The following is a 27,045-nucleotide window of genomic DNA, read 5'->3' on the forward strand; positions in this document are numbered from 1 at the left end:
TGACTTTCTCTCTATTTTTTTTTTGAATCAAGGAAAATGGAAAATATTCTATAGGAGTATACATGAACACGTATTGGGTCAATTTTTTAAAAGAAGGAAAGCAATATGTTCCTCAAACTATAGGCTAGTGAGGTCAATTCTGATAGTTAACAAAATTCTAATAAAACATTATTAAAGGGATGACTTGTAAATATTTAGAAAGGGAAGAAGTGTTTACTAAAAGCTGCATGAGCTCATCAAGAATAGGTTTATGCTAAAAGAATTTTATTTCTTTTGCTGACAGAACTGTCACCTTATTAGAACAGAGGTATGACATAAATATATACTACCTGAATCTGAGTAAGGATTTGACAGTCATCCCCTGTGGATGAGATAATGTATGAGTTCTGCATGATAGTCCGCTTTGGTTCATTCGAAACTAGTAGAATGACTTGACCTAATAGTAATGATTAATTGATTGCTTCCATTCTGGAAAGAGGTCTGTATTAGAGTGTCTCAGGAATTAGTTCTTTATACTGTTTTGTTTAAATTTTTAAAAAATTAATAAATTGTTTATTATTTTTATTAATGACACCCTTATCAAATATGTGGATGACAGATACACATTTTAGAAGATTATACTGTATGATCAAATATGAATCCAAAAGATCTTGAAAGGTTAGAAAAATGGACAAAATCTAAGAAAGTAAGTCAAGATGGACAAGAATAAAGTCCTATATGAACACAATGAGAATATAGGATGAGGAGGTATAGCTAGACAAGAATTCATGGAAAAAAGACCTAAATATTTTAGTGGACTGCAAAACCAGTAGAAGTTAACAGGAATTACATTAGAGCTAAAATACCTAATACAATCTTAGGTAACATAAATAGAAGTATTACATCCACAATGGGAGAGTTTACAGAACATACTGGGAGTGTTCAGTTCTGGGTGGGACACTTTTGAAAGGACATCAACACATGGAAGATAGCAAACAGAATGTAGAAGGAAATGGAAAATGTGGCCCATGAAGATCAAAAGAAGAAATTGGGGGTCTTTACCTTGAAGGAAAGACTTATGAGGACATGACTTTGTTTTCAAGAATTCAGAGTTATCATGTGGAAAAGCGATTACATATATTTTTCCACCTGGCTTGAAAGGACAGAACTAGGAACAATGGGTAGTTGTAGAGAAGTGGATTTAGGTTTAATGTAGGGAAAACTTTTAATAATTAGAACTACCAAAAGCAGAATGGACTGCCTTGGAACACAGTAGGCTTCTTCTCATTGGAAGTCTTTGAGGAAAGTTGGATGATATTGTTGGGTATGTTTCAGAGGTTATTCTTTTTCTTGTAAAGAATATGTTGGACTAGATGGCCACTGAGGAGGTCCCCACCATGTTGGATATTCAGTGATTGTGTGGCATTGCCAAGATCACACAGTTACGAAATATCAGCCATGGGATTCCAACCCTGGACCATTAAGTTCAAACTTAGTCTCAGGTGTCTTGCTACTACACTACATAGATTCTCCACAATATTAAAAGTATAACATGAAAACAGTGCCTTAAAGTCCTTTTCTCACAACAATCTGTGAGCTAGGTACTACAAGAATTATTGTCTCCATTTCTAGATGAAGTAATGGAGACTTGGAGACGTAAGTGACTTGTCTAAGGTCACATAGCTAGGAAGTGTGAGAACATGGACTTAGAACTTGGCCAAATATGGTTTGATGACATCATGCCCATTGTTTTTGCTATTTCCTTTTGCAGAGGATTTGCCTTTACCTATCTACAGAAGTCCAGAAAGTTTTTCAAGTTATATTTTGGAACTTTTTGAAGAGGTCACAGGGTCAGGGCAAATTTGGAGGACATCTGCTACCACAGGAAAATGACTAGTCTGTTTAAGGCAGGAGATGTGAGGTTTGGTCTCTGCTCTGCCATTAGAGAGCTACATGACCTTGGGCCAAATCATGCCAGCCCTCTGGGACTCAGTTTCATTATCTATCAAATCAAGGGAACCTCTCTCCTAGCTACTTCATTGGGATCTTGGGAAGAGCAAATGAGATTGTGGGTGGCTTCTGTGTGTTTTATTTAGTTTTTAGTGATAATTCTGTTTTGACTCATCAGTCACTTTCCAGAAAACAACTTCTCCAACATGAGACCTTTCCATTGAAAAACAAAACAGTTAAGCAACAGCATTTAATGTGATGACTAATACACTGTGAGCAGTCCACCTAACTCTCTACAGTTTCTATTTATGCAGCTTCTTAAAGTGGAAAAGTTATCCCACTGATCACAATTATGGGACTTGGGTAATACAAGGATTATGAACCCAGTGTTTACATAGGACAGAAGTTCAGAGGGGGGTCGTGATTTATTCAGGGAATAAGGCTTGGAACTGGGACTTGAACCCAAATCTTCTGACCAGTGTTTTTTTCCATTGTATCATAGCTGCCCCCCTTTAAAAAAAGTACCTTAACAGTGAAAGGGCTATTTCCCTTTGAAGATGACCCATTTGGAAAGGAAATAATGGAGAGTTACCAAGTGAAAAGAGTTTCTGTTAGGAACCTTTTATTCATAAAGAAAGACAAAATTCCTAGGCAACTCTCCCACTGTGAGAAAGTGATGGGGAGTCCCAAAGTGTGTTCCAAAACCTTTATGGACTCAGAACATTAAAACTGGAAGGGAGACTTAGACACCATCTAATTCAGCCCCCTTACTATACAGATGAGGAAATTAAAGCCCAGAGAGGTCAATTATGATAATTATAATTCTACATTTATGTAGTGCTTTAGGGTTTACAAAGCACTTTATTCATAATCTTGTGAAATAGATAATGCAGGCATTGTATTATCATCATTCTACAGATGAGGAAATTGAGTCACCAGTTAAGTGATTTACCCAGGGTTACGAAGCTAGTAAACATCAGAACTGGATGCCCACCTTGGGCCTGACTCCAAGTCCAATGCTGCAGGAGGGAGATTAGTTTCACTATTTTCTTCAAAATACAGAATTCAGTCAAATGGTTCAAAACTACAGGGAGCCAGATTGCTGCTAAAAAAAAAAGATTAACAGCTGTCTACCAACCAATCACTGTCTAACAGTGACATTTCCTCAAAATATCCCTCTAACAGGAAGTGTTTGAAGAAGTGTTGGGAATGTTGGGGAGGGGAATCATATTGGTTAAACAAGGCAACTAACCTTTGAAGTTCCTACTAACTTTTGAGATTCTATGACTTCATGGGGCTATGAGCAAGAACCACTGCTGGACAAATTTGAAAAGTCATTTAAAGGAGATATTTAGTATAATGCAGCCTTAGCCAAATACTCCTCGGGATTAAGAGGGGGTGTAGATTGGCACCGAGCCTTCTCAGTAGGCATGCCAAGCATTAACACCGGACCTGGAAAGGCCAGAAGAAATATGTGGCCCCTAGGATCTGCATGGCAAGAAATTATGTCTTTGGAAAGGCTCCAGATAGCTGGACACAAAGGTGAAAGAAGGGCTGCTACCTTACCCTGAGGATTTTTATATTAGGAACAACTAGTGCCTTTGGGAAAGTGTGGTCAACTGTGTAGTTAGGGTTGCCCTCTGGGGCTCAGGGAAGGGGTTGAATTGTCTGTCCACTATCCCTGGTTTTGTGCATTTTATGTCTATTTTTCCCTGATGTGTTATCCTGTGGGAAAGCACCTGGATGAACTCTGTCTTGTTTCTGCATCTTCTTTCCCTGAGGAAGAATGAGAACTGTGGCTGTGCTTGGAAATGTGCTATCCTCCATGAAAATCAAGGATGGTGCAGGTGACCCTGTGGGGATCAGGTCATTCAGACAGTCTAAGCTATATTTCTGACATAGTGATTATTCTGAGACTCTACCCTCTTGTACTTGACCCCCCATAGGCGCCCAGGAGGATGGTTGGTTGAGGGTATCAGCTTTAACAACTAATATTTGTGTTACATGTTATCAAAGTCAACTGATTTAAATTTAGAGCACCTATTTTATATCACCAAAACTCGGAGCTCATCAAAGCAATCTCGGGTGGGGGTGGGGAGGGAGATGGAACAGCTTACTCTATTGCCTTCCAAGCTCCAGGGGTGTTAACTGCACACTTAAACAGGCCACATATTAAGCTGTTAAGTTAGCCAGAGGGAACCTTTTATGTAACTGACTGTTGGCCAAACACCAATGGCAAATTGTGCTGGCTGCATGGGAGAGTGGCAAGTAGCAGGGCAGATTTGTCAGGTACTGTACAATTAAGTCAAGAGGACCAGCTGAGCCAATCAACCACCAAGTCAAGAGCTCTCGTCTCCTGCAGCCCAACATGCAAAGCCTTTCACAAGTAAAACCCCAGAAAGCAACAAACGCCATGGATGTCAAGGTGATGGCATCACCCAATAGTACCCCAGAGGCACCAGGAGTAGAGTGATATGCCACATAAGCTTCTCAAGGGCAGGGCCTGAGTCTCACTGCTCTTTGTGCCCCCTATATTGCCAATCAGAGGGCCCTGGGGGAAGTCAAGATCCATTCAGCCTTACGAAGATAGTATCAAGAACTCACTGAATGTTTTTCTTGAATAAAGTGAGCTAAATGACTTCTTGAAACTTAAATGGAGGAGGGAACAAAATCAAACCTCTGGAGCACTGGACTTACATCAAGAAAACCTGGGTTCAAATCCTCTCTCAGGCACTTACTAGCTATATAGCCCTGGGTGAGTCACCTGACCCCTCTAAGACTCAGTTTTCTTATCTGTATTAATAGTTAACTCATAGCTGTGCAGATTATATGAGGCAATAGATGTTGGATGCCTTTTGGAAGTACTGGAAAGGACCTTAGAGGATCATTGAGTGCAATCTTCTCAACTGACAGACTAGAAAACAGACTCACTGGGGTAGTGACTTGCTTAAGCTCACACGACTAACAAGTAACAGAACTGGAAATTGAACCTGGCCCCTCTGACCAAACCTAGGGTGCTTAAGTGCCACTAGCATTTGCTGATTCCTCCTCTACTTGATTTACTGTCAAGGACTTATCTGCCTCACCACTTCAAGGCTCCTTGGTTTCCTTAGATTCACGAATCCTTCCACCAACACCAGGCATGACTATCTCACACCTTGACCTTTATTAGTTCCAGTGACTGCAAAGAATCATTCACCAGTTGAGCCCACCCAGGAAACCCTGAAGGGTGAAGACAGTCTCATTTCTATATCTCCAGAGACAAGCACAGTGTCTGACACATAGGGGGGTAGTTAACTAATGCTGAAATAAAATGAAAGAGTGGTGAACTTGCATTTTGCTAGACTGGTCTTTGGGCAACAGATGCCCACAGTTAATCTAGTAGGGCCAACAGACACAAGAGTTAACTCTGGGGCAACCTGGATGTATCATTCAATAGTTGATAAACCTATGTGCCAGGTGCTGTGCTAAGCACTGGGGATACAAACACACATAAAAACAAAAACCATGCCTGCCCTCAAGGAGTTTATTTTCTAAAGGGGGAGGACACACAAAATGAACCTGAAAAACTAGGGGTGAGAGGAAAGAAGGATGTGATGGAATTTCAGGGAAGTCCTGAAGTGTAGCTGGGAGGAAATGGGGAGAAAACCTGTGCTGGGCTCCCTCCTTAAATAAAGGTCCTAGAGCCCCTGGGCTGACCTTCCAGGTATTGGGTCCAATCAGAAGCCTACTGATGAGAGGGCATACAGCATCTGAGGAGGAGGTCTGGGCAAGGTTTGACTGAAAAATTCAGGCTTGGGAAGAATTTCTATTCTGGGAATTCCTTCAGGGATGCCTGCCTACTCTTCTATGAATAGGTGATAAGAACGCTTTAAGTATAAAGAATAGAGCCATAGGCCAACGTTTAAAAGAAAAAAAATGGACATACATGAATTGACAATGCACGTCAGAACCTCTGCTGCTGCTTTTCCGTCCAGTTAATGCTATTTTCAGCAAAACCAACAAACCCTTCTCCCCAAGAGACTGTGTATAGTCTTTATGCATTTGGGAATCAATCAATCAACAAGCAGTTATTACACACCTACTATGTGCCAGGCACTGTGTTAGGTGTTGGGGAAACAAAGGCCAAAATGAAACAGTCCTTGCCCTCAAGTAGCTTACATTCTATTGGGGAGATAGTATGTAAATACATATAAATATACATATATGTGTATGCATGTGTGTATATATACACCACACACACATTAAATACAAGGGGATTTTGAGGAAGAGGTCACTAGCAGCTGGCAAGTGGGACTGAAGTCAGCAGAGAGAGTATGGTGGGGACTGAAATTTGTATGCTACCTTTTGGACACTTTCCTGGGATGCTTTCATCTAATTAGGACTGTGAAAACTAAAATAGTCTGAGTTATGGGTCAAATGACTCAGCAATTCCACTTGAGATTGCAGGTAGAAAGGATAGGGGGAAATGGAGATGATATATAATTGATCATCTGACCACATTAGCATTTCCATCCTGGGTCAGCAGTTGGGGAGGGTATTTAGAAGAGGTAGCCAGAGGGAACAGAGCTGGTGCTGGTTCAGGCCCACCCATACCTGTTGGCAAATAGAGAACATGTTCAGAGAGTGGCCAGGTAGTGCATTTCAGGGGGCATTTCTGTTTTGATTTAGATATTGAGGATGGGTGAAGAAAATAAGCTAAGAAGTTGTAATTTTAAGAACATGAAACTAAACATGTTGGATCACTGGTCTTTAAATGGACAGATGAGCTTTGTGATCTGATTCTCTCTGCAAACATTCTCAATTTTTCTTTTGTAGTTGTATTTCTCAAGATCCTGTTTATTGTTATCTGCGTCTGTGTCAATCCATATCCATCTGATAGTCAGAAAATGTAAAACATTACTTAAGTGTAATGAAAATATGGCTTCTCTTTTTGTTCTAAGAGTCCTAGCCTTATATTCAGCCTTAATGTTGAGTAATCAGAAGTGGAATGGAAAACAAAAACATAAAACACAAACCTCAGATGAGGTTGTGGATATGGCCAGGGAGCAACAACCCAGAGAATTTCACTCTTATGTGGTGATCTACGGCTCTCCTAGTGACCTTTCCATAGGAAGGGCATTAGGAGAGTTGTAGCTATCTAGCCACAAGTTCATCTGTTCAACCATCCATCCATCCATCCATCTATCCATTCATCCATCCATTTATTTATCTATCTACTTATTTATTTTTAACAATCTTGAATTCCAAATTCTCTCCCTCCCTCCAGCCTCTCCCCTACCAGTTGGGAAAGGAAGCAATATGATACCCATTCATGTATTTGTTTCTAGAGTTAGGATTTTTGTACATGGTTGAGGACATATGATGACAGAACATGGACACAGAGAGCTGATGAAAATATATTCCTATGTTCACCCTCTAAAGCAATGCGTGTGACAGATTTGTAGGATCCTGGCTTTCGAGGGTAGGGCATCATGGCACTTCCAAGTGCGGAAACATCAGTTACTTAGGAAAAATGTGAAATTCAGAACAGACCTTAGGTAAACACTGTTAAGTTTCATACAATAATAAATAAACATATGCTTCATTTCCTGGAATATGAATCTGCCCTGTGTGGAAGGGTGGGGGGCAAAGGGGTGGGGGGTCAGGTGGCAGGGGAAGAATAAAACTAGAAAGTTATGTCCTTCCCAAGGGGTTTCTTACTTTGGAAACTTAAGAATGGAAAATTCAAATGCCCCAAGCAGTTAACTAGACCATCACCACGTTATCTAATGTTGAAAGTGCATCACTCAGAAGGCCAAGCTTGATGTACTCCTTCATTTATTTCTGTGTGCCTGTCACCCTCTAATCAGGCACTTCTACTTGTCCTTCCTTTGCTTTACAAAGTTACTCTAACTCTCTCTTCTAATGACACTGAGCACTTACAGGGACTATATGTCTCACTGACTTATATGGCACACCAAGGAACACTCATGAGAGTTGAGACACACTGTATATTGAGGGAAGCCATGCGTGGCACACACACAAGAAACCAAAACACATCTGGGTATGTCTACAGTCACCACAGCTTGGCTGGCATTCCATGATCTTACCTTTGAAGTAAGGGATGTAATGATGTCTGAACATAGATGTAGGGCTTGGGTGTTGGGGCAGGGAGATGCAGCTACTGGTACCAAGACTCAGAGTACCAGCTGAGGGGGGCAACAGAGAGTAAGTGAAAACAAACTATGGAGGTCACTTACTTAAAAGCCAAAAACTATCCCTAGGAGTCAACATGTCCAGAAGAATTTTCCATTTCTCTCTCAGTGCTATGCAATCTTTTTTGGGGACCTGAAAGGGACCTGAAAAGGCTTTACAACCCATGGGTATGCCTTATTGTTGCTTCTGAAACACTGTCCCTTGGGACACCAAGATGGTGCTATGATTAGATGGACATTAGATGGATTGTTTTCCAATAGTATCTGTGCCTGATGTATTCTTTTTCCTTATGAGGTCCCCCTCATGTGCAATAGCCCCTATTTAAGAAAGCTGGAGAGAGGTTCTCTATAGTCAATGGAACAGAATATAGCTAACTGTCCCATCATCCTGGACTCATTGGCCTGTGCTCCATCCAAGTAAGCTGGCTACTCACAGGCTCAGCTTGCTCAGTATACACCTGGCATGGCATACCATACCAGTGCTTTGCACACAGAAGGTGCCCAATGGCAAGAAATGTTTTAACATGTATTTATTGAGTGCCATCATGTGCAAAGCCCCATGCAAGGAATAAGGGGAAAATGGTCTAGTGGAAAGAGCTTTGGATTTGGTGCCAGAGGCTCCAGGTTCAAATTTCTGCACTTATCTTTTCTACCTATGTGACCTTAGGCAAGTCACTTAACATCTTTGTGCCTCATTTTCCTTATCTGCAAAATGGCAGGGTTAGACTAAATAAATGATCTCTAAATTTCTTTCCAGTTTCAAATTCTATGATCCTATCTCCTTTTCTGCACATGTACCTAAACAATTGATATATTCCAAGAAGGTGAAAAGGGAGTCACCTTGAAAATGATAATAAATTAGGAGACAGATTAGAAAGAAAAAAATGTCCCTAAAATGCAGTATTGAATGGCATATGGTAGCAGACACAGTAGCTTTAAAGGGTAGTTCAGAGACAAAAACGATGTTTTTTTTTTCTTTAAGAGAAAGGCCAACAAATGTCATGGAGCTACTGAATAGGATAAAGTGGGTCTAGACACCATATGTCATGTGCTCATGATTGGTTTTTTGGCTTATTATAGTCCTTCATTTCTGTAATGATCTTGTTGTAATGTTTTGTGCGGTGGACTTTCTCAATGCTAGAGGTACTTCTCTCAACAGATTCAACGAACATTCACATAGCTGCTACGTGCAAGGCACTGTGCTTGGCCATGGCGAAACAGAAATCCAAACCACACAGTCCTTTCTCTCAAGGAACTTGCCTTCTCCTGGGCAGTGATGTGACATGGACATAGATGTGTACAATGAAAGGGAGGGAGTGAATGATAGAGGCAAAAGAGAGAATGAACAAAGTATTCTAGGAATATTCAAGGAAGGGAGAGAATATTTGTTGCCTGGAAAATCAAGGGAAGAATTCAAGGAGAAGGTGGCACCAGAGATGGGCTTTGAAGAAAGATATAGGATTTCTATTCCCAGGTGACACTTTGTTGGAATGCACAGAAGTGAGAGTTTGTATGTTGAGTGTAGGGATAAAGGACCATTTTGGTGGGAAAAGTAGAATTCATGAAGGGATAGATGAAAAATAATGTGAAATGAGGCTGGAACACTGGTTTGGAGACAGCTAGTACAGGGCCTTACGTTATAGGAAAAGGAATTTGTATTTCATCAGTAGGGATTCCCTGAATGATCTTAAGTGAGGAGCAACATATTCATAGCCTTAGGAAGATTATTATGGCATCTTTGGGAAGGACAGACTAGGGAGGGGAGAGCCTGGGGACCAGAAGATCAATTAGGAAGTGATTATAACATTTCAGATAAGAAGTGATAAAGACATAATTGGAACTAGGTAGAATAAGTGGTATCACCTTGAGTCTATAGATGAGGAAACTGAGGCTTGGAAGAGTTAAGTGAGTTGACCATGGACACTTAGTTGAGAAATGCTGGGGTTTGGACCCAAGTCTCCTGGCTCCAAGTTCATCCTTTTTTCCATCATACCACTCTTCCCCTCAGGATATATAAACATGATTAACATGATAATAATAATCCAACAATTCTACACATTTCTTCTCAAGTATAGTACGTCTCCATCTCAGTCCATTGAGGAATTCTGTTTACTCCCTTTTAAAAGTGTAGTCTATGGTCATGCCAATCTACATTACTTTCAGCCCCCTGAAAAAACACCTTCTACTTTCCATTCTCCGTGCATTTGCTTATTCTGTTTCTCATGCCTAAGCTAGCATCCATCTTTTTCTCTTTACCTGATGAATTCCTAACAGTATTTTAAATCCCAGCTCTAATGCTTGTAGTTTGAAGGGGGCTTCCTCTGCTTCCCTATTGTCCCTGCCTTTTCCACTCTACCCCATGAAGTCATTCCTATTCGGATTTTGTATTATACAATATTATGTTTTTGTCTATCTCTATTGGTGTCTCCTTCTTCTCTTACTTTATAAGCTCCTTGAGGACAAGACCATGTCATATCTAAACTTTTTTATTTTCCCAAGTGCCTCGCACAGTGTAACCACTTGACTGAGGTCTGTTGTATCTGTATGGGATGGTGTTGGCTGAAGAAGCCCAAGTTAGTGAGAATCATGTATCCCTGGATCCCACAATAGCAAGATGGTCTTTTATAATGTGGTTGTATGAGGGGTGAAAACACTGAGGGTCATTTACCTGGTCTGCTGTAATGCTGAGGGGAGCGGGAAGTTGGAGTATAACGCCCATAGCTGACTGATCCTGTGGAGCTTGGACTGGAGGTCCTGTATTGCTTGTATGATCGATCATCTTGGTCGCCCTGGGAGAAAACGGCATGGGAGGGGGTAGTGGGAGGGGGAAAACAACCTCATAAATCCAGGAAATCAAAAGAATTCCCTCAAACTTTAAATTATGATTAATATCCTTCCCATTGTGATAAGGAATCTCTGAAGAGATCAACTTGGAAGGTTGAAAAGGGGGAGCCGTCTCTGTTTCGGAGTGGGGTCAGACCTTAGATTTGCCCTTTCTGATGACCTCCGAATGCCAGCCAATTGAAGCAAAGGCCGGGACTCTTCAATGTCTTTTCCTTCACTACCTAGTCTTACTGAGAATGCGACTCAAAGGGATCTGAATAATCTCCCCTCCTCTAAAAAGGGGGCAAAGAACTTAACACTGGAAACATTTAGCAAAAATATTCCCCTCCTTTCAGATTCAGCCCACCCCTAAAATTCCTTTTGTGATAGTCCCAGAGTACTCTATGTGCTTTAAAGGGATGTACAGAGATAAAAATAGACAGTGCTGAGACCCAAGGGATTTATGTATCTCATGATTAGGAATCTATGTTACAATTTCTGTTTAAAATAAGGATGGGCAATTGTTTTGAGCAGCTGATGGAACTGGGACAGACACAGGCAGCGTGAGATGGCATGATACCAATGTCACGTAAATAGAGTGGGTTATCCTGGCCCAAGCCACCCCTTCCACAGCAAAGCACGTGCAGGGGCCAGGCTATACACAACACACAAAAATATCTAGAGTTCGTTGAATACTATTAATGTGCACCCACAGGCCCAGTGCTGGGGGGGAATTTTTTATTGGGGCAGAACTGAATCAAGTCCAATTCATTCATCCTGGCATTCAAGGCCTTCTATACCTGATCCAAATTTACCTTTTCAACCTTATTTCCTGTCACAACTACCCTCACTGAGGCTCAAACATAGGCTGTACTTTTTTGCCTCTGTGGCTTTGCTTATGTCAAATCTTGTGGTGACTTCTTCTCTCTTCTAATCCCTACATATAATTCAAGAACCACTTTAAACTCTGCTTTCTCTATGAGGCCCTTGACCATCACAAACTCAGTGGTTTCTGCTTCTGGACTCCTCTGGTACTTAACTCTCTGTACCATTCATTAGATGCGAATCTTCTATAACCTCATAGACTATAATCTCTTCATGGAAGTACACCTTATTATTCCAACTACAGTCAGTGGTGAGGAACCTGCAGCTTTGAAGCTTTGAGGCCACACGGTCCTCAAGTATGGCCCTTTGACTAAATCCAAACTTCATAGAACAAATCCCCTTAATAAAAGGATTTTGAAAAATAAAATTCTAGTTACTAGATTGTGAAAGCCTTGACTGGTTGTGTGCCTTCTCTAGCTCATCTGCCCCAACTCCAGCCTACCACACCAGGGCTCTGCATGTAGAGTACTTAGGTATATAATAAATACATTTGATCACTGATTGGTCTTCTTGCCACAGGTCTCTGTCCTCTCCACTCTATCCTCTACATAGCTGCCAGAATGAGATTTATAAAGTCCCATATCACTCCCCAGGTCAATAAACTCCAGAAGCTCCCTAGTACACCTAGAACTGAACACATATTCCTGATTGACATTTAAAGCCCTTTGCCATGTGGTTGCAACCTACCGACCATCCCAGACCTCTTATATGTGACTCCCTCTCATATGTGCTACAGTCTGGGCAAACTGGGCTTCTTGCTGGTCTTCACATGTGGCATTCCATTTCCTGTATGTCTCCATTCTTTTCTAGAGGCTATCTTCCACTTCTGGAACATGCTCCATAATCACCTTTCTGGCTTTTAGAATCCTTACTTCCTTCAAAGCTCAACTCAAATGCCTCCTTGAAGGACTTTACTGATCTCCAAGTTACTAATGCACCCCTTCCACCATCATGAACTTACATGTTTATACACGGAGGAGACACATGTCTCCTCCTATAGAATATAAGCTTTTGAGGGCAGGGACTATTTCATTTTTGTCTTTGTACCTCCAACATTACCACATAGTAGGTGCTTAATCAATACTTATGGATTGATTGTAGTGTTCTCTCTCTTTGTTCTGTGTTTCTAGCCCTTGACTTTTCACCTAGATTATAAGCTGGCCCACCGTTCTCTCCTTGACTGCCCTCCAATAGTACAGGGTACAAGGCAGATTCCTCATGGCTGGATGCCAGTGTTTCCCTTCTTCACCTGGGTAGTAGCTTCTGAGGAGTTCATCATCAGCACTGAGGGCAGGCACTAAGCCGGATTTGTAGCTTGGTGGGTAGCCTGGATGATGCATAGCATTCTCTCTACCACACTTTTCACCCTTCAGGAATACAACAGTTCAAACTACAATACCTTTGGATGCCCCCTAGTCTGTGCCCCCTAATTCTGCATTTCTGGGGCTGTGATAGATGCAATGGAAGCATGCATATGATAATATCAGCACACTGGGGTGAAAGAAATAGCTCAGGCTGAACAGCAGTCCCTGGTTGACTCTGCGAAGGATCTGAGACTGCAAAGAAGCAACATTCACACGAGCACAGGTCTGCAGTCCTGAATGGGGAGCTGGAGGGGTTATCTTTAGAAGCTGGTCTGATGCGCCATGAAAGACATTGTAAGACAACATAAGCTTTGAGGGTTACCTCCGGAGGAGTTGGAGAGAGCAACTGGGGTGACTGCAAACAGCAACACAGAGTAACAGATTAGTGATAGAACATCGGGCAGGATGTTACATCGTTGGGGGAAAAAGACATTTTAGTAACATAGGCAACACATATGAGTCATACAGATTAGAGCTACAGGATCCAGTTCCTTTGGCTAGACAAAGGAAGAAAGGGAAAGAATGAAAGAATGAGACTGAAAGAAAGAAAATAATTTTTCAAGACTTTTCTTTGAAAACAAAATAGGGTGAAATGATTCCCAAAGAAAGTGTCTTCCCAAGGTACTTGTTCCATGATAGTGTCCTTGTCCCCTCTCCCTCTGTGTTCAGGACAGCCCATAAGTTATAGGATAGAGCTAGAAGGGACCTCAGAATGTAGAACATAGAATATCAGAAAAATATCAGAAATGGGAGGGAGTTCTAAGACCCTCTAGTCTAAACCTCACTTAATTGACGAGGAAACAAAAGCACAAGGAAGTTAAATGGTCACCCACTTAATAAGCATCAGAGAGAGGATTTGAATCCAGTTTCCTCTGACTCTTCTACTGCCCCAGAGCTGAAAGGGAACTTGGGATATATAGAGATGTGGAGTGTTAGAGCTGCAGAGGATGTTGGAGAATCCAACTCACTCATTCTACAGAGTGGAAATGCCCCATAGAAGGTCCTGTGGCTAGTTAGTGGCAGGGCAGGGATTAGAACCCAGGTCTTCTGATGTCCAATCCAATGCTCTTTCTGCTACTTTTGTGTGATGATACACACTGTGAATTATGAGCTGAGTCAGAAAACAAAATCTTGTATGCTTATGTCCTATCTAATGTAAATCACATGACACTAGGATTGCAAAAGAAGGGAGGATCAGCCTCTTGCCAGGATTCATGAACCAACTGGCACATCCTTCTGGATCTGCTCTAACTACCAGCTAAATTCCCTTGTTGTCTTTCAGGCCAGGGATTATCCATGGCTTACTTCCAAGGGGGCACTCTGCCTATCATATCATTTGAAAGGGAATACAATTAGAAATGTAAGAAACTAATAACCAGCTCTTCAGTTGCTCTGGATGTTCTGGAATATTAACCTATTGAAGACTAGTGTGCCAAGACACAGGCACTCTAATTTCACTATTGACATTCACGTCACATGGGAAAGCTGCCCAAGGCATTTAAGTGGTATTTGTACCAATTGGATTAATTCAAGAACCATGAGTGTTAACAAATGGCCAGAGGATCAATTCTGTCTGGGTGTAGTATAGTGAAAAGAACATTGAAGTCAGGAGAGCTGGGTTCAAGCTCTGGCTTAGACACGAGCTATGTGATGTTAGGCAGGAATCACAGCCCATTTGTATATCATGCTGTAAACCTTATAAAGTACGTTCCTTGCAACAAGGCAGCTAGGTGGCACAGTGAATACAGCACTGGACTGGAAGTCAGGAAGAGCTGGGTTTAAATCCAGCCTCAGACCCTTACTAGCTGTGTGACCCTGGGCAAGTCACTTAACCTTTGTCTCTCAGTTCCCTCAATTATAAAATAAGGATAATAATAGTGCTTACCTCCCAGGATTGTAGTGAGGATCAAATGACATAATATTTGTAAATATTACAGCCACCTAGCACGGTGCCTGGCACATAGTTGGCATTTAATGCTTGTCTCCTTCCCTTCCCCTTTCCCAACAACCCTGTGAGGGAGAAGCTGATTATTATCATCCCCACATTAAAGATGAAGAAAATGAGGCTGAATGAGGTTAAGTGATTTGCTCAAGGTCATGCAGCTTGTAAACAAGTCAGGTCTTCTGGTAGTCAATCTATTATTCTTTCTACTACTCCGTGCTCACTTACCCAACTTTAGTTTGTATCCCTACCTGTGAAATGGGTATTAAGGTGCTTGCACTTCCTACCTAGTAAAGGCATTGTGAGTAAAGTGCTTTGTAAACCTTAAAGCCCTTTAGAAATGGGAGTTATTACTTACAGTATTTATGGGAGCATTTTGTTCTTGGTCCCTCATTTCTAACTTTTTCTGATATCCTGTTTAATCCACCCCAACCTCTTTCTGCGGTGAGGGGACAAATTAGTAGGCAAATAGTAGTTTGAATTACTCGGCCCTCATGAGATGGGCAAATGGGAAATGTGCAGATCCTTGGACTGTGCACTGGGCTGGGCCAGCCTGACCTGGTACCATACTTATTAGTAATGGGCTGATGAAAGAAGGGTTCTTCCCTTGCTCTGTGTAAAGACCACATGAGGTTAAGTTCTTGTGGGAGGCTAACTCAACATGTGTTTTATTTCTTGCATGTAAATTCCCAGAGCAAATGATGGCCCTGCTAATGTTCAAGAATCTTGCTGGAGTTTTCTTAATACAATAAGTGACATTTGATAATGCATGGAGGGTTACAAAATACTTTACATACATTATCCCATTTAATCTTTGTGGATAACTCTCTGAGAAAGGTACTATTATTACACTTATTTTATTTTACAGGTGAGGAAACTGAGGCTGAGAAGGCTGACATGATTCTCCCAGTGTCATACAGGTCATAAGTATCTGGGGCAGGATTCCAACCCAAGTCTTTCTGGTCCCAAGCGCAGCTCTCTATTCACTCAGGCATATAGATGTCTCTATGCAGAAACACTTCCCTGGGAGTTCAGATGGGAGGTGAAGACCCTAGGGCCCCTGAGGAGAAGAGCAACTTGGGGTTTAGATCCAGCAGAAAATAGAGAGACCTGAGTGAGGCTCCCAGAAGCAAGGTGGGAGGAAGGCTTTGACACGTACAAAGAAATGCTGATCCTGAATGAATGTATGATTTCTGTAATGCCCTAAAAGCGGTCTGTGCTTATCTTTGTCCTTCACTATGCTTCCCTGTTCTAGACTAAGACACAGCTGATATGACTGCTGACACAAGGGACAGTATTATACACCTTGGATGCCATTTCTAGCCTGGGTATGTGAAGAAGAATAGAGTTTAAGTGAGTCAATGAGTTGAGTTCAGCTCATGGGGGCAAGGGCAGAGAGAGGGGGCAAAAAAATCCAAATTCTGGAGCAGGCAGAGAGCCCCCAAGCATATGCTGAAGCCTCGGAGTAGCATCTGGGGATTAGGGCTAGCTTTCCTGTTCTGCAGCTGGTAATCACTTCATATTGGGGCCCACTGGAGATCCTGGCCTTTTAGAAGATTGGTGAGTAAAGAGAAAATCGCAATAATAGGTAATATTTCTAGGATGCTTTACTATTTACAAAGGGCCTTACTCACAAACATTTACAGTTATGTAGGGTAGGTGTTATGGCTATTATTGTTCCCATTTCATAGAAGAAGAAACTGAGGTTCAGAGAGGTGAAATGACTACCTTGCATGGCTAGCAAATCACAGAGCTGGGATTTTAAGATAATAATGATGATGATAACACTATTACTACTAATAATATTTATAGTGACATTTATAGAGTGCTTGAGATTTACAAAGCAACTTAAATACATGATCTTATCTGATCCTAACAATAACCCTACAAGGCAGGTGACATCATTATCTGCTTTTTACAGATTAAGAAATTGAGTCTCAGAGAATTAACATGATTAGCTAGGGGCATATCTAGTCAATGTACAAGGTAGGATTTGAATCTAGATCTTTTCAGTTCAAATGCAGGGTACAACCTACTGTATCACAATGCCATACATACACATATATGTATACATACATATATATATTTTAAGATCTGATGATTCAATATAATAAACCAAACTTTAAAAAGAAATTATTCTCTTGTGTGACATGTGGGTGTGTATTTGTGAAAAAGCAGTCAAAAAAGCACCTTTTATAGTCCAGACATCCTGAAAGTTTAAATGAAATTCTCAGACTATCAAATAAAACACAAAATAACAATTCAAATCCAATAGAAGAAAGGGAGCATCAAATAATATTAAAAAAGAGAATGAAAGAAAACGGTATTTCATGTAAAAATATTGAGAAATACATAATGTGTTTTAGGTGCCATTAGTATGATGGGATGGCAGATTTTCACATGAGAAAATGGAGACAAAGAGACAGTGAAAAGCAATTTGCATATAGGAAAATGATACATTCCAAGCATCATGAAAATCATTCTGTATGCAGGCAGACCCTGTCGATTTGCTCTGCACAAACATGACACCAAAAGACAACATCAAGGGGTGATTAGTTACAGACAAACTCTATTATAAAGGGGATCAAGAACAGTCTGATGCTCAGGAGAGTTAAGGATGCTGGGGATCAAGGGCTAAATCATAGTGCAGCTGACCATTCTACCGGCATTGCAGTCTCTGGAATGGATAGACATGAATTAGGCATCTGTGATTTTAAGGGAACTTTGATGATGAAATGTAAATACCATGAGAGCAAAGCTTATTCCCTTCTTTGTATTTATCCCTAGAACCTAGCATAGCACATGGCATATAGAACTTAATAAGCATTTAATGAATGCTTGTTGATCATTCAATTAATAATCTAGTAATCATGTTATTATGAAACTATTATTGGCTGGATCATGTTATGTGAGGTATGCCTGTATAAAAGTCAAAAAGAGTATTTGGATTAGCTCCTGATCTTTTCCTTAAAACCACCATTGCTTCCTATCTCCTGTTATATTTCATTAAAATGTCTTTCCCCTCCCAAAAAATCCACTCATACATTTACTATAGATCAGAAAATTTGGTAGCAAAAGCTTTCTGGTTTTATGTAGCACTTAAAACATGAAGGCAGCTTGCTATGAAATGGTTACTCAAAGAAGGATGAAAATGTCCAGCTTACAGATCAAACTGTGTTAGTTTCACAGAGAGACGAAACACCAAGCTGAATGACACCAATCACAAGGTCTCATTTCCAAAAGCCATGACATTGTTCACTTCCGTACCTCTCCATAACTGTGCCTGTCACCTGAGGAGTAACTGATGTATGGAGAGTAGGAGATCATATCTGGGCGGTCGATGTTATAGATGGCCTTGCTTTTAGGAAGAGCAGCCAAGTCCCTGTAGTCAAGAATCTCATCTCCAAGCTTAGCCTAAGAAATAGAGGAAAGACCAGAGAGAAGAGGAGAATGATTAGAGCCAACCCAAAAGTGGATAGACATGAGCCAAGAACCAGCAGTCATCCCCAGATGCAGAAGAGCCATTCGGTAAAACAGCAAGCATATAGTGAAAAGCACAATGGACTCCAGAGTCAAAAGAGCTGGGCTTGAGGACCATTTCTGCAGCTTGCTACCTATGTGGCCCTGAGCAAATCACATCTCTGCCTTTCAGCCTCCTTCTCTGCAAAATCGGCACAGCAAGAACCACTGCACTGATATTAAAAGCATTCCGTTGAACTTAGGATTGTTTGATCACAGATTTGAAGGTCACCTTAGCCCAACCTACTCACTTGAACAGATGATGAAAAGTGAGGCCCAGAGAGATTAAGTGATTTGCACAAGGTAATGCATGTATTAAGTGGCAGGTTAAGAATTAGAACCCAGGACTTCTGATGTTAAATATCACGCTCTTGACACTTCATCAAGATGCCTCTTCTTTAGAGATAAAAGGAAACTCAAAAGTCATCCAGCTCAATGACCTTATATTACGGAAAATTTGTGTCTACAGTAGCTCTCTTCTCTGAACTTCTAAAGTACTTCTTACCTGTGTCTTATTCAGACATTTTCTTACTATGTTCTTTCATATTAAGTGCTTCATATGGATGTCTTGCCTCCTTGAGGTTCATATTTACTACTTCTATATTCCCCTAGTGCTTAGTCACATCCAAAGCAGGTGGTGAAAAAAGATAATAATTGTTTAAACATATCCTTCCTTTTCCTTCTCCCCACTTTTCACCTATATTCTACTATATGGTGAAAAGATACTTATTGATCAAACATATCCTTCCCTCTCCTTCTCCCCACTTTTCAACTATATTCCACTATATTTCACCTATATTGAACTATATATGTTCAACTGTAAGTGAGGTCTGTGTACCTGGCTCTCTTTTCCTAGAGGTTGTTAGTCAACCATTGAATAATTCAAGGGGCAAAGTCCCCAAAGTGAGTTACAAGTTTTCGCCAAAGAACTCTTTTGGGGGGTGGGGTAATGAGGATAACAAATATCTATGGCAACAAGAGAGAAAATAACAATAACACCGATGGTTATGTGCATTTATGGTTTAAAAAAAGAAGAAAAACTTCCATGTAGAGGACATCATTGAGTCTTCACAAAAGCCCACTGAGGCAGAACAGGTCAGAACATCATAGTTTAACCACTTGAGGTGTTAGCCAAGTATCTTGTTTTACAGGTAAGGAAATTGAAGAGCAGAGGTGAGGCACATGCCCAAGGACACATGGGTCCTAAGGAGAAGGGGTGGAATCTGAACTCAAGGTCTCCAACTCAAAGCCATCACTTTCTACTCAGGTACTGTGTTCCCATTATATAGAGAAAGAAGCTCCGAGAGGATGAGTAATGAGGTGAGCGCACAGAGATAGGCAGAATGATGGCTTTTTCTTTTTAATATTCAGAAACCACATGTCTTGAACATTTGGACAGTAAGATGAATGCCATGTACTCTTTAGCATTTGTCTTTCATAGGGAGACTTTCAACTTTATTGCCATTTAATGTAGCGTACTTCACTTGGTTGCTACAGCAACTAGCTGGGCCATACTAATAAGATGGAGGCCATTTAGACAGGCTTCCTCTCCCCCACCCACCCCCCACACCCTTCCTTCTATGAGTTTCCTCTCTTAATATATAAGAAAAATCATACAAGTGTTGTGGAAAGAGCAATGTGTTGGGCATAAAGGAATGAGTTCCCATCCTGACTCTGATATTCAATTAGCTGTATAGCCTCAGGTTAAGTCACTGTACTACTGTGGGTCTCAGTTTCCTCAATCTGCCTTGAGATAGTGGGTTCTTCCTCATTAGAGGTATTTAAGCAAAAGGTGATGATCATCTGCTGGATAATTTTTGGAGGGGATTTTCATTTAGGTGCTGGTGGGAACACAGGCTTCTGAAGGATATTTCTAGCAGTAACATTTTATGTCTTATGTTCTAGGTCAGTGTGAGTTCCAGCATTTCATGTCATAAGGTCTCTTCTAACCTTTATGGTCTCTGTTCTGTGTTCTTAAGATCCTTCTAACTCTGACGTTCTCTGATGTTCCCTTCTCGCTTCGACATACGTATGTACAGAGTCATGGAAAATTTTCAGCTGCAGATAGATAGTTATACAGCAGAAGACCCTCTCCCTAACTGAAGTGCTGAGTATTTTCATTTTTTATCATCCATTATCCTATATCACTATTTCAGTATATATAATTAAAAGTTTTATGTCTGAAGTTTTGTCCAAGCAACTAATGGACTAGAAGGCAAAGATCATCTCTTCTTTGTATAACAAATCCATGTCTATTTTTGATACGAAATTGAAATGAAGATAATATTTTTCATGAATTTTACACTTAATTTCCTTAAAGGTTAGGTTCCATGTGCAGGTGTCAGAAATTAAGACACCAAAATAAGCAACAATAGTCTCAGCAACAAACTGCAAAAACAGTCATGAAGAAAAAGAGTTCAGAAAGGGATGAAAGGAAGAAAATGTGAAACCTTGGTTTCTTATGAAAGTTAACAGGTTTTAAAACAAAATAAATAATAGTATTTCTGGTTTCCTTTATGATCTTTAAAAAAATTTAAAAATCCTTATGCATGTAAAATGTTTGTCTTGATAGTTACTAAGCTTAGCATACATTTTTGAAGTGTTTTGTTTTGTGTTTTCTTTTTCTTTTTTTTTTAAAGAATTAAGGTACTGGAATGTTCGGCTTGGTAGACATACAATAAATTAGGTATCCTATTACTACTGAGGCAACTAGGTGGTAAAGTGATTACAGCATTGGACCGGAAGTCAGGAGGACCTGAGTTTAAATCAAGCCTCAGCTACTTCCTAGCTGTGTGATCCTGGGGAAGTCACTGAACCTCTCTGTACCTCAGTTTCCTCATCTGTAAAATAATAGCATCTACCTACCAAGGCTGTCATGAGATAATATTTGTGAAGTTCTCAGCAAGCCTTAAGGCATTATTAAACAAGCACTATATATAAATGCTAGCTATTATCATTACTACTTCTACTATCAACAAGAATGTTGGGAAGTCACTCAATCTCTCTCAGCCTCACTTTTCTCACCTGTAAAAGAAACTGAAAAGTTTCCTTTAAAGTCCCTCCAGCTCTAAATCTGTCATCTTATGATCCTAAGGGTTTGTTTCCCTAATACTAGAGGCCTTCAGGTAGGGGCTCAAATGGTCACTTGGGCATATTGAAGAGGCAATTTCTTTTTAGGCATAGGTAGGGCTAGATAACTCTTGAGGTTAATTTCCATCTATAAGAGTCTCAGTTCAGAGTAATCATATAATATTGCATGCATATATATGTATCTATATGACTATCTAGATCATTTAAAACCCCTTGTTTTATCTTATTTTTTTTTTACAGATGAGGAGTCTGAGGCTCTGTCATGGATTGGAGAGGTTGCCCAGCTTCTCTGTGACTCTATTTCCTCATCTGGAAAATAGGGGCAATTATGTCTGCCTAAATTTCCGACGGGGAGACTGTGAGGATCAAATAAAATCACACAGGCAAATCACTTGGTAAACTCTAAAACACAATATAAAAGTAAAGTTAATCTACACACACACACACATATACACACATATGTGTGTGTATTACATAACGATTATCTCCACTTGGCTTTGTCAGCTTATAGGTTTTTTTAAACCCTGTAATATGTCATTTTAGCAAAGTAAAGGAGCAGGGTCCAAATCTGGACACTAAATCCAATACAAATGAGGTAAATGATGAAAACAAAATGAATTTTTGCCACTGAACTGATTAGTTTTTTGGCATTATTTAGATTCGAACCAAGTTTTCAATGTCTCCATGTCATGAGAAGTCATAGAAATGCAAAATATTAGAGCTGGGAGGAACCCTAAAACATAGAATGTCATACCTTGGAGAGAACTTTGAACACAGAAAGACAGAGTTAGAAGGCACCTTATGATATAGAAAGTTAGAGCCAGAAGCTGTCTTCGACCACAGAATATAGACTAGTAGGGCTCATAGTAAATTTAATATGTAGAATGTTAGAGCTCAGAGGTAATTTAATTCACTACTCCCCCATTTTGCAAATACTGAAACTGTCTCAAACAGATTAAGCCATTTGTGCAAAGTCATATGGTCAAACACTAGTAGGTCTAGAACACAGTTCTGATTCTCATTTTAGTTCTTTGTCTACCATAGAAATCATACTGTCTCATGTCTCTTTTATGTTTGTCTTTCTCTTTTTATTTTTTGGGGTGAACATTTGTTGAGGCACCAAATAAGAAATCATCAATTTTACTCACCAACTATAAGCTAGAAGGATCTGATTTTTCTTTTCACTCACTCCACCCACAATCCCTTCTAATCCTTCCTGCCTCCCTCATCCTATACTCACATAAATCACACGACTTGGAGATCCCGACGTATTTGAGGCAGGCACAGAAATTATGCTCTCTGAGGAAGTCCTTGTTTCCTAGAAGGGAAAAACAGGAAGAGGAAAATTGAAGACAAATCATTCCAAATGGAAGAACAGGTTAGGGAAAAATCATAGGAACTACTGTTATTTCTGTGCGGCTCCTAGAGAAAGCAAACATACAGTTACTGGCTCTCCATGTGCCAGCTGGTCAAGCATCCAACTACGTTAAGTAATTTTCTACTACGTGTAGAGACAGAGCCAAATTACTAGTTGTGTTACTTTGGGAAAGTTATTTCCCCCTTGGGACGGGGGGAAGGGGATGTTGGAGAAAATGACTATAAGGTCTCTTCTACCTTGCTGTTTTCTATTCTTTCCCATTCTATCTTCTCTGAAACATCAAACCTTACATGATTTGAAGGAACCACAGAACTCATATGGTTGATCTTTTTACCTGAATTATATGCTGAAAAAATAGACTCTGCCTGAATATATACATTAATGAAGAAGTCAGTACCCCTTGTTAAAGCCCATTTTATTTTGGGATACCTCTAATTAGTTGAAAAATCTTTTCATATATTGAGCCTAAATATGTCTCCTTGTGACTTTTACAAAATAGTTCTTGTTTTCTTCTCTGGGACCGAGAAGAGAAATCTCACATGATAATTTCTTTTCTATGTGATAATCCTTCCAATATTTGAAATTAGCAATCTTGTTCCCCAGATGTCTTCTCTTTTCCAAGACAAGCAACTCCAGTCCTTTCAATCCATCTTTTTATGACATGGTTTCGAGGAACTCCACCATCTTGGTCACCCTCCACTGGACACACTCCATTTTTTCAATGTATTGCTTTAAGTGAATCATCAAGAACTAGGTTCAATATTCCTAATATGCTCTGACTACAACATAGGACACCAGGATTATTGCTTCCCTTATTCTGGGCTTCTATTGATATAACTGAAGACCATATTAATTTTCTTGGCTAACTTATTTTTAGCTTGTATTCTACTAAAATTGCTAGGACTAAAAAAACCTAAAAATGTTAGAATTCTGTTACCTGCAATGTTGTATGACCAATGGCCTAAGGCTCTTTCCAGGCCTCACATTCTATATTCTCTGATCCCACCGCAGAAGGCATTTGTCTAATATGGTATACTTTCCAAGTGAGAGTAGATTAGACACAAGTACCAAGGACAGCTTATCCAGGTCTACTAATGTGCTGCCTCAAATCTATCAGTGAATAACATCCCACCAAATATCCTCAATCCTTTCAAATCTCACTTTGATAGAGGTCCAGAATCATGAAGATGCTCTTAAATTAAGTGATCCTTTTCTAGTTTCTGATTGGTGGTCATCCTATCTCTGCAAAGCTGTTCTTAGCACCTAGTACAGTGTCTGGCATGTAGTCGACAGTTAATAATTGATTGACAAGGCATTACGATGACATTATCTCTACCCACAAAGAGCTTACAGATGAATATTCACACAAACACTTGCCTCTATTACCGTAATAAGTAGGGTAGCACTTAGGGGGTACAAAGGGGATCTTGGCAGAAATGTAGCTCCATAAAGTGATCCTCAATCTGCCAGGGATAATGAATGCCACATGGTCCTTGGCCTCTAGTCAAACAACTTACTACCTTGGTTTATTTCTGCTTATAAAGGAGCAATGCTCTATCATTAAAGAGCCCTGGGTGAGAAGTTCAGAGATCTGGTTTCAAATCCTTACTCTGACACTTCCCTGACTCATGTATAAAACTAAGATGTGTTTGTCTTCTACCTCATGGGGTATGTGATAGCTATATAAAATATTATTATTGTGGTGGAGAGCTAACAATGATACAGAGCAGGGTGAACTGAGACTCTGTGCTCAATTCTAGTTTAAATTTCCTAATGGTTCCCTATATCAGCTTCAAATGATTCTCTTTGTAAATAACAGGTTTCTTCCCTCCCACTATGATACACTACACACCCTCCCCCAAAGCCGGAAGATTAGGCTGGGATGGAGAAAAAAGCACAAAAATTCAAGTCAAAAGACCTTGCTTTGAGTCCTAACACAGACACTCTCAATCTTGGTCATCATAATGATATCATCTGAACTCTCTGAGACTTAATTTTTCTCATTTATAAGGTGGAGATAATACTCGTACTACCTGCCTCACTGCATTGTTGCTAATAATACATTTATGAACTATGAGGTATTATAGAAATGTGAGTTATTATTATAGTTGACTCTCAATCATCTCTAACTGTTGGAATAGTTAATAGAAAAGTGGGAATAATCTGATTTGTCATCAGTGGGAACACTCAGTGATTCTGATCCCTCAGAGAAGAGCTTCCACCTGCCAAAATGTTATCCAGCTGAGATAGTCATACCCCAGTTCCCTATATTACCCATATTTCCTTAATATGTGACAAGGCCATGATCTTGGGCTTGCTAGAAGATATTCAGAAGTTGTATGGCACGGAATAGATACCCTCATGAATAGATAATCCATTATGCAAATAATAAAGAGTTGATTGTGTCTATGAATTGAAGCCATTCCTTCAATATGCTGACCAACATGTACTGAGCCGAGGTCACGACATTGCCAAACTGACACCTGAAGCTTATGCCACAACACAGAAAGTTTCATTCACGAACCTTTAAGGCATTTTGGGTGGTGATGGGGCAAACCTGATTGCAAATTTGGTTCTGCATCTATAAAGGAAAAAAAGAGTAGAAGGAAATGATATTACATTAAAGGGCTGTGTAGTGATACTTCTGGGATTTTTACATGATGAACCCATATGGTGGCTATGGTGGAAATGTTTCATTGATGAGGACGCTAATTGTACCCAGCATCCATCAAGCTGGTATGGGAACTGATCTGCATGTTTGGAGAACTCATGAATTTCTAGCAGTGACAACAGTGCTATTTTTAAAAAAAATCATAATTTTATATCAATTTTAGGTTTACAAAGCACTTTCCTCACAACAATTCTATGAGGTAGCATAGGATGACAATGATCATTATTTTACAGATGAAATTAAAAGAGGTAAAATGATTAGCCCATGGTCACATTGCTTGGAAGTACCAGAGCCAGGTATTGAAACCAGTTTTCCTGATACCAGGTCCAGTGCTCAATTCTTGACACCACACTTACTTTCCACAATGAGTTCATTTCAGAGAAAGAAAATCAGATTGATATTAGAACATTCTCAGTAAACAACTGGTGTACTAATACACAGAAAGATCAAAGCACAAACAGTGAAAACATCCAATTGTTAACCTCTTATCTTTCTACTACTTCCATAATTTACTGTTCCTGATAATATAGCATAGTAGACAGCATGTTGGATGTGGAATGAGAAGAACTAGATTTGTATCTGGGTTCTGACACCTACAAGCTATGTGAACTTCAGAAAATAATTTAACCTATCTATAGCTTAGTTTGCTAATTTCTAAAGTAGATATATTAGGAATTGTACTTTGAAAGGTTATTGTCAAGAAAGTGCTTTATAATCATTACTGTGTCACAGAAAGATGAATAACTATTATAACTTTCCTGGGACTATGTTGAATTTGTTTTTACAGACATGATAGTTGTTAACAGACCTTCTCCTTAACTGATCTAGTAAAGACCATCAGTAAGATGGACATATGGATAAGCAATTACGTACATACTGTCAAACATAAAAATTTTACACATATGGTAGTATATTGTATGTAGTATACTGTATGTATGTAGTATATTTGTATTACCTTGTGATTTAAAACATGTGAAGAAAAGAGTAATGTATGCCTTAACAATCTCAGATACAACCTCTCCTTTCCTTATCCTTTTTTTTGGAGGGGGGAAGGCAGAGCAATTGGGGTTAAGTGACTTGCCCAAGGTCACACAGCTAGTAAATGTGTCAAGGGTCTGAGGCCAGATTTGAACTCCAGTCCTCCTGTCCTCCTGACTCCAGGGCCAGTGCTCTACTCACTACACCACCTAGCTGCCCCCTTTCCTTACCCTTTTTACAAAATACTTCTCATGTCTTGCTCCCAATCC

General features: G+C 40.0%; 1 protein-coding gene across 19 annotated transcripts in view; it reads right to left on the reverse strand.

Moving 5' to 3' along the window:
• The window catches only part of ABLIM2 (actin binding LIM protein family member 2), a 313,210-nt gene that overhangs the window by 64,721 nt on the left and 221,444 nt on the right, over positions 1–27,045 (reverse strand). For 8 of the 19 annotated variants that reach the window (XM_036763471.1, XM_036763480.1, XM_036763474.1 and 5 more), the window contains exons 9-13: positions 25,652–25,708; positions 22,990–23,067; positions 18,408–18,554; positions 10,795–10,915; positions 8,022–8,120 (exon numbers count right to left, since the gene is read on the reverse strand). In XM_036763471.1, coding sequence (XP_036619366.1) covers positions 8,022–8,120; positions 10,795–10,915; positions 18,408–18,554; positions 22,990–23,067; positions 25,652–25,708 — 502 coding nt within the window. The remainder of the gene's footprint in view (positions 1–8,021; positions 8,121–10,794; positions 10,916–18,407; positions 18,555–22,989; positions 23,068–25,651; positions 25,709–27,045) is intronic. The other 11 variants (XM_036763486.1, XM_036763488.1, XM_036763482.1 and 8 more) reach the window with 3 other exon arrangements.

This window comes from Trichosurus vulpecula, chromosome 6, assembly GCF_011100635.1.
Source record: "Trichosurus vulpecula isolate mTriVul1 chromosome 6, mTriVul1.pri, whole genome shotgun sequence".
Lineage (NCBI taxonomy): Eukaryota > Metazoa > Chordata > Mammalia > Diprotodontia > Phalangeridae > Trichosurus > Trichosurus vulpecula.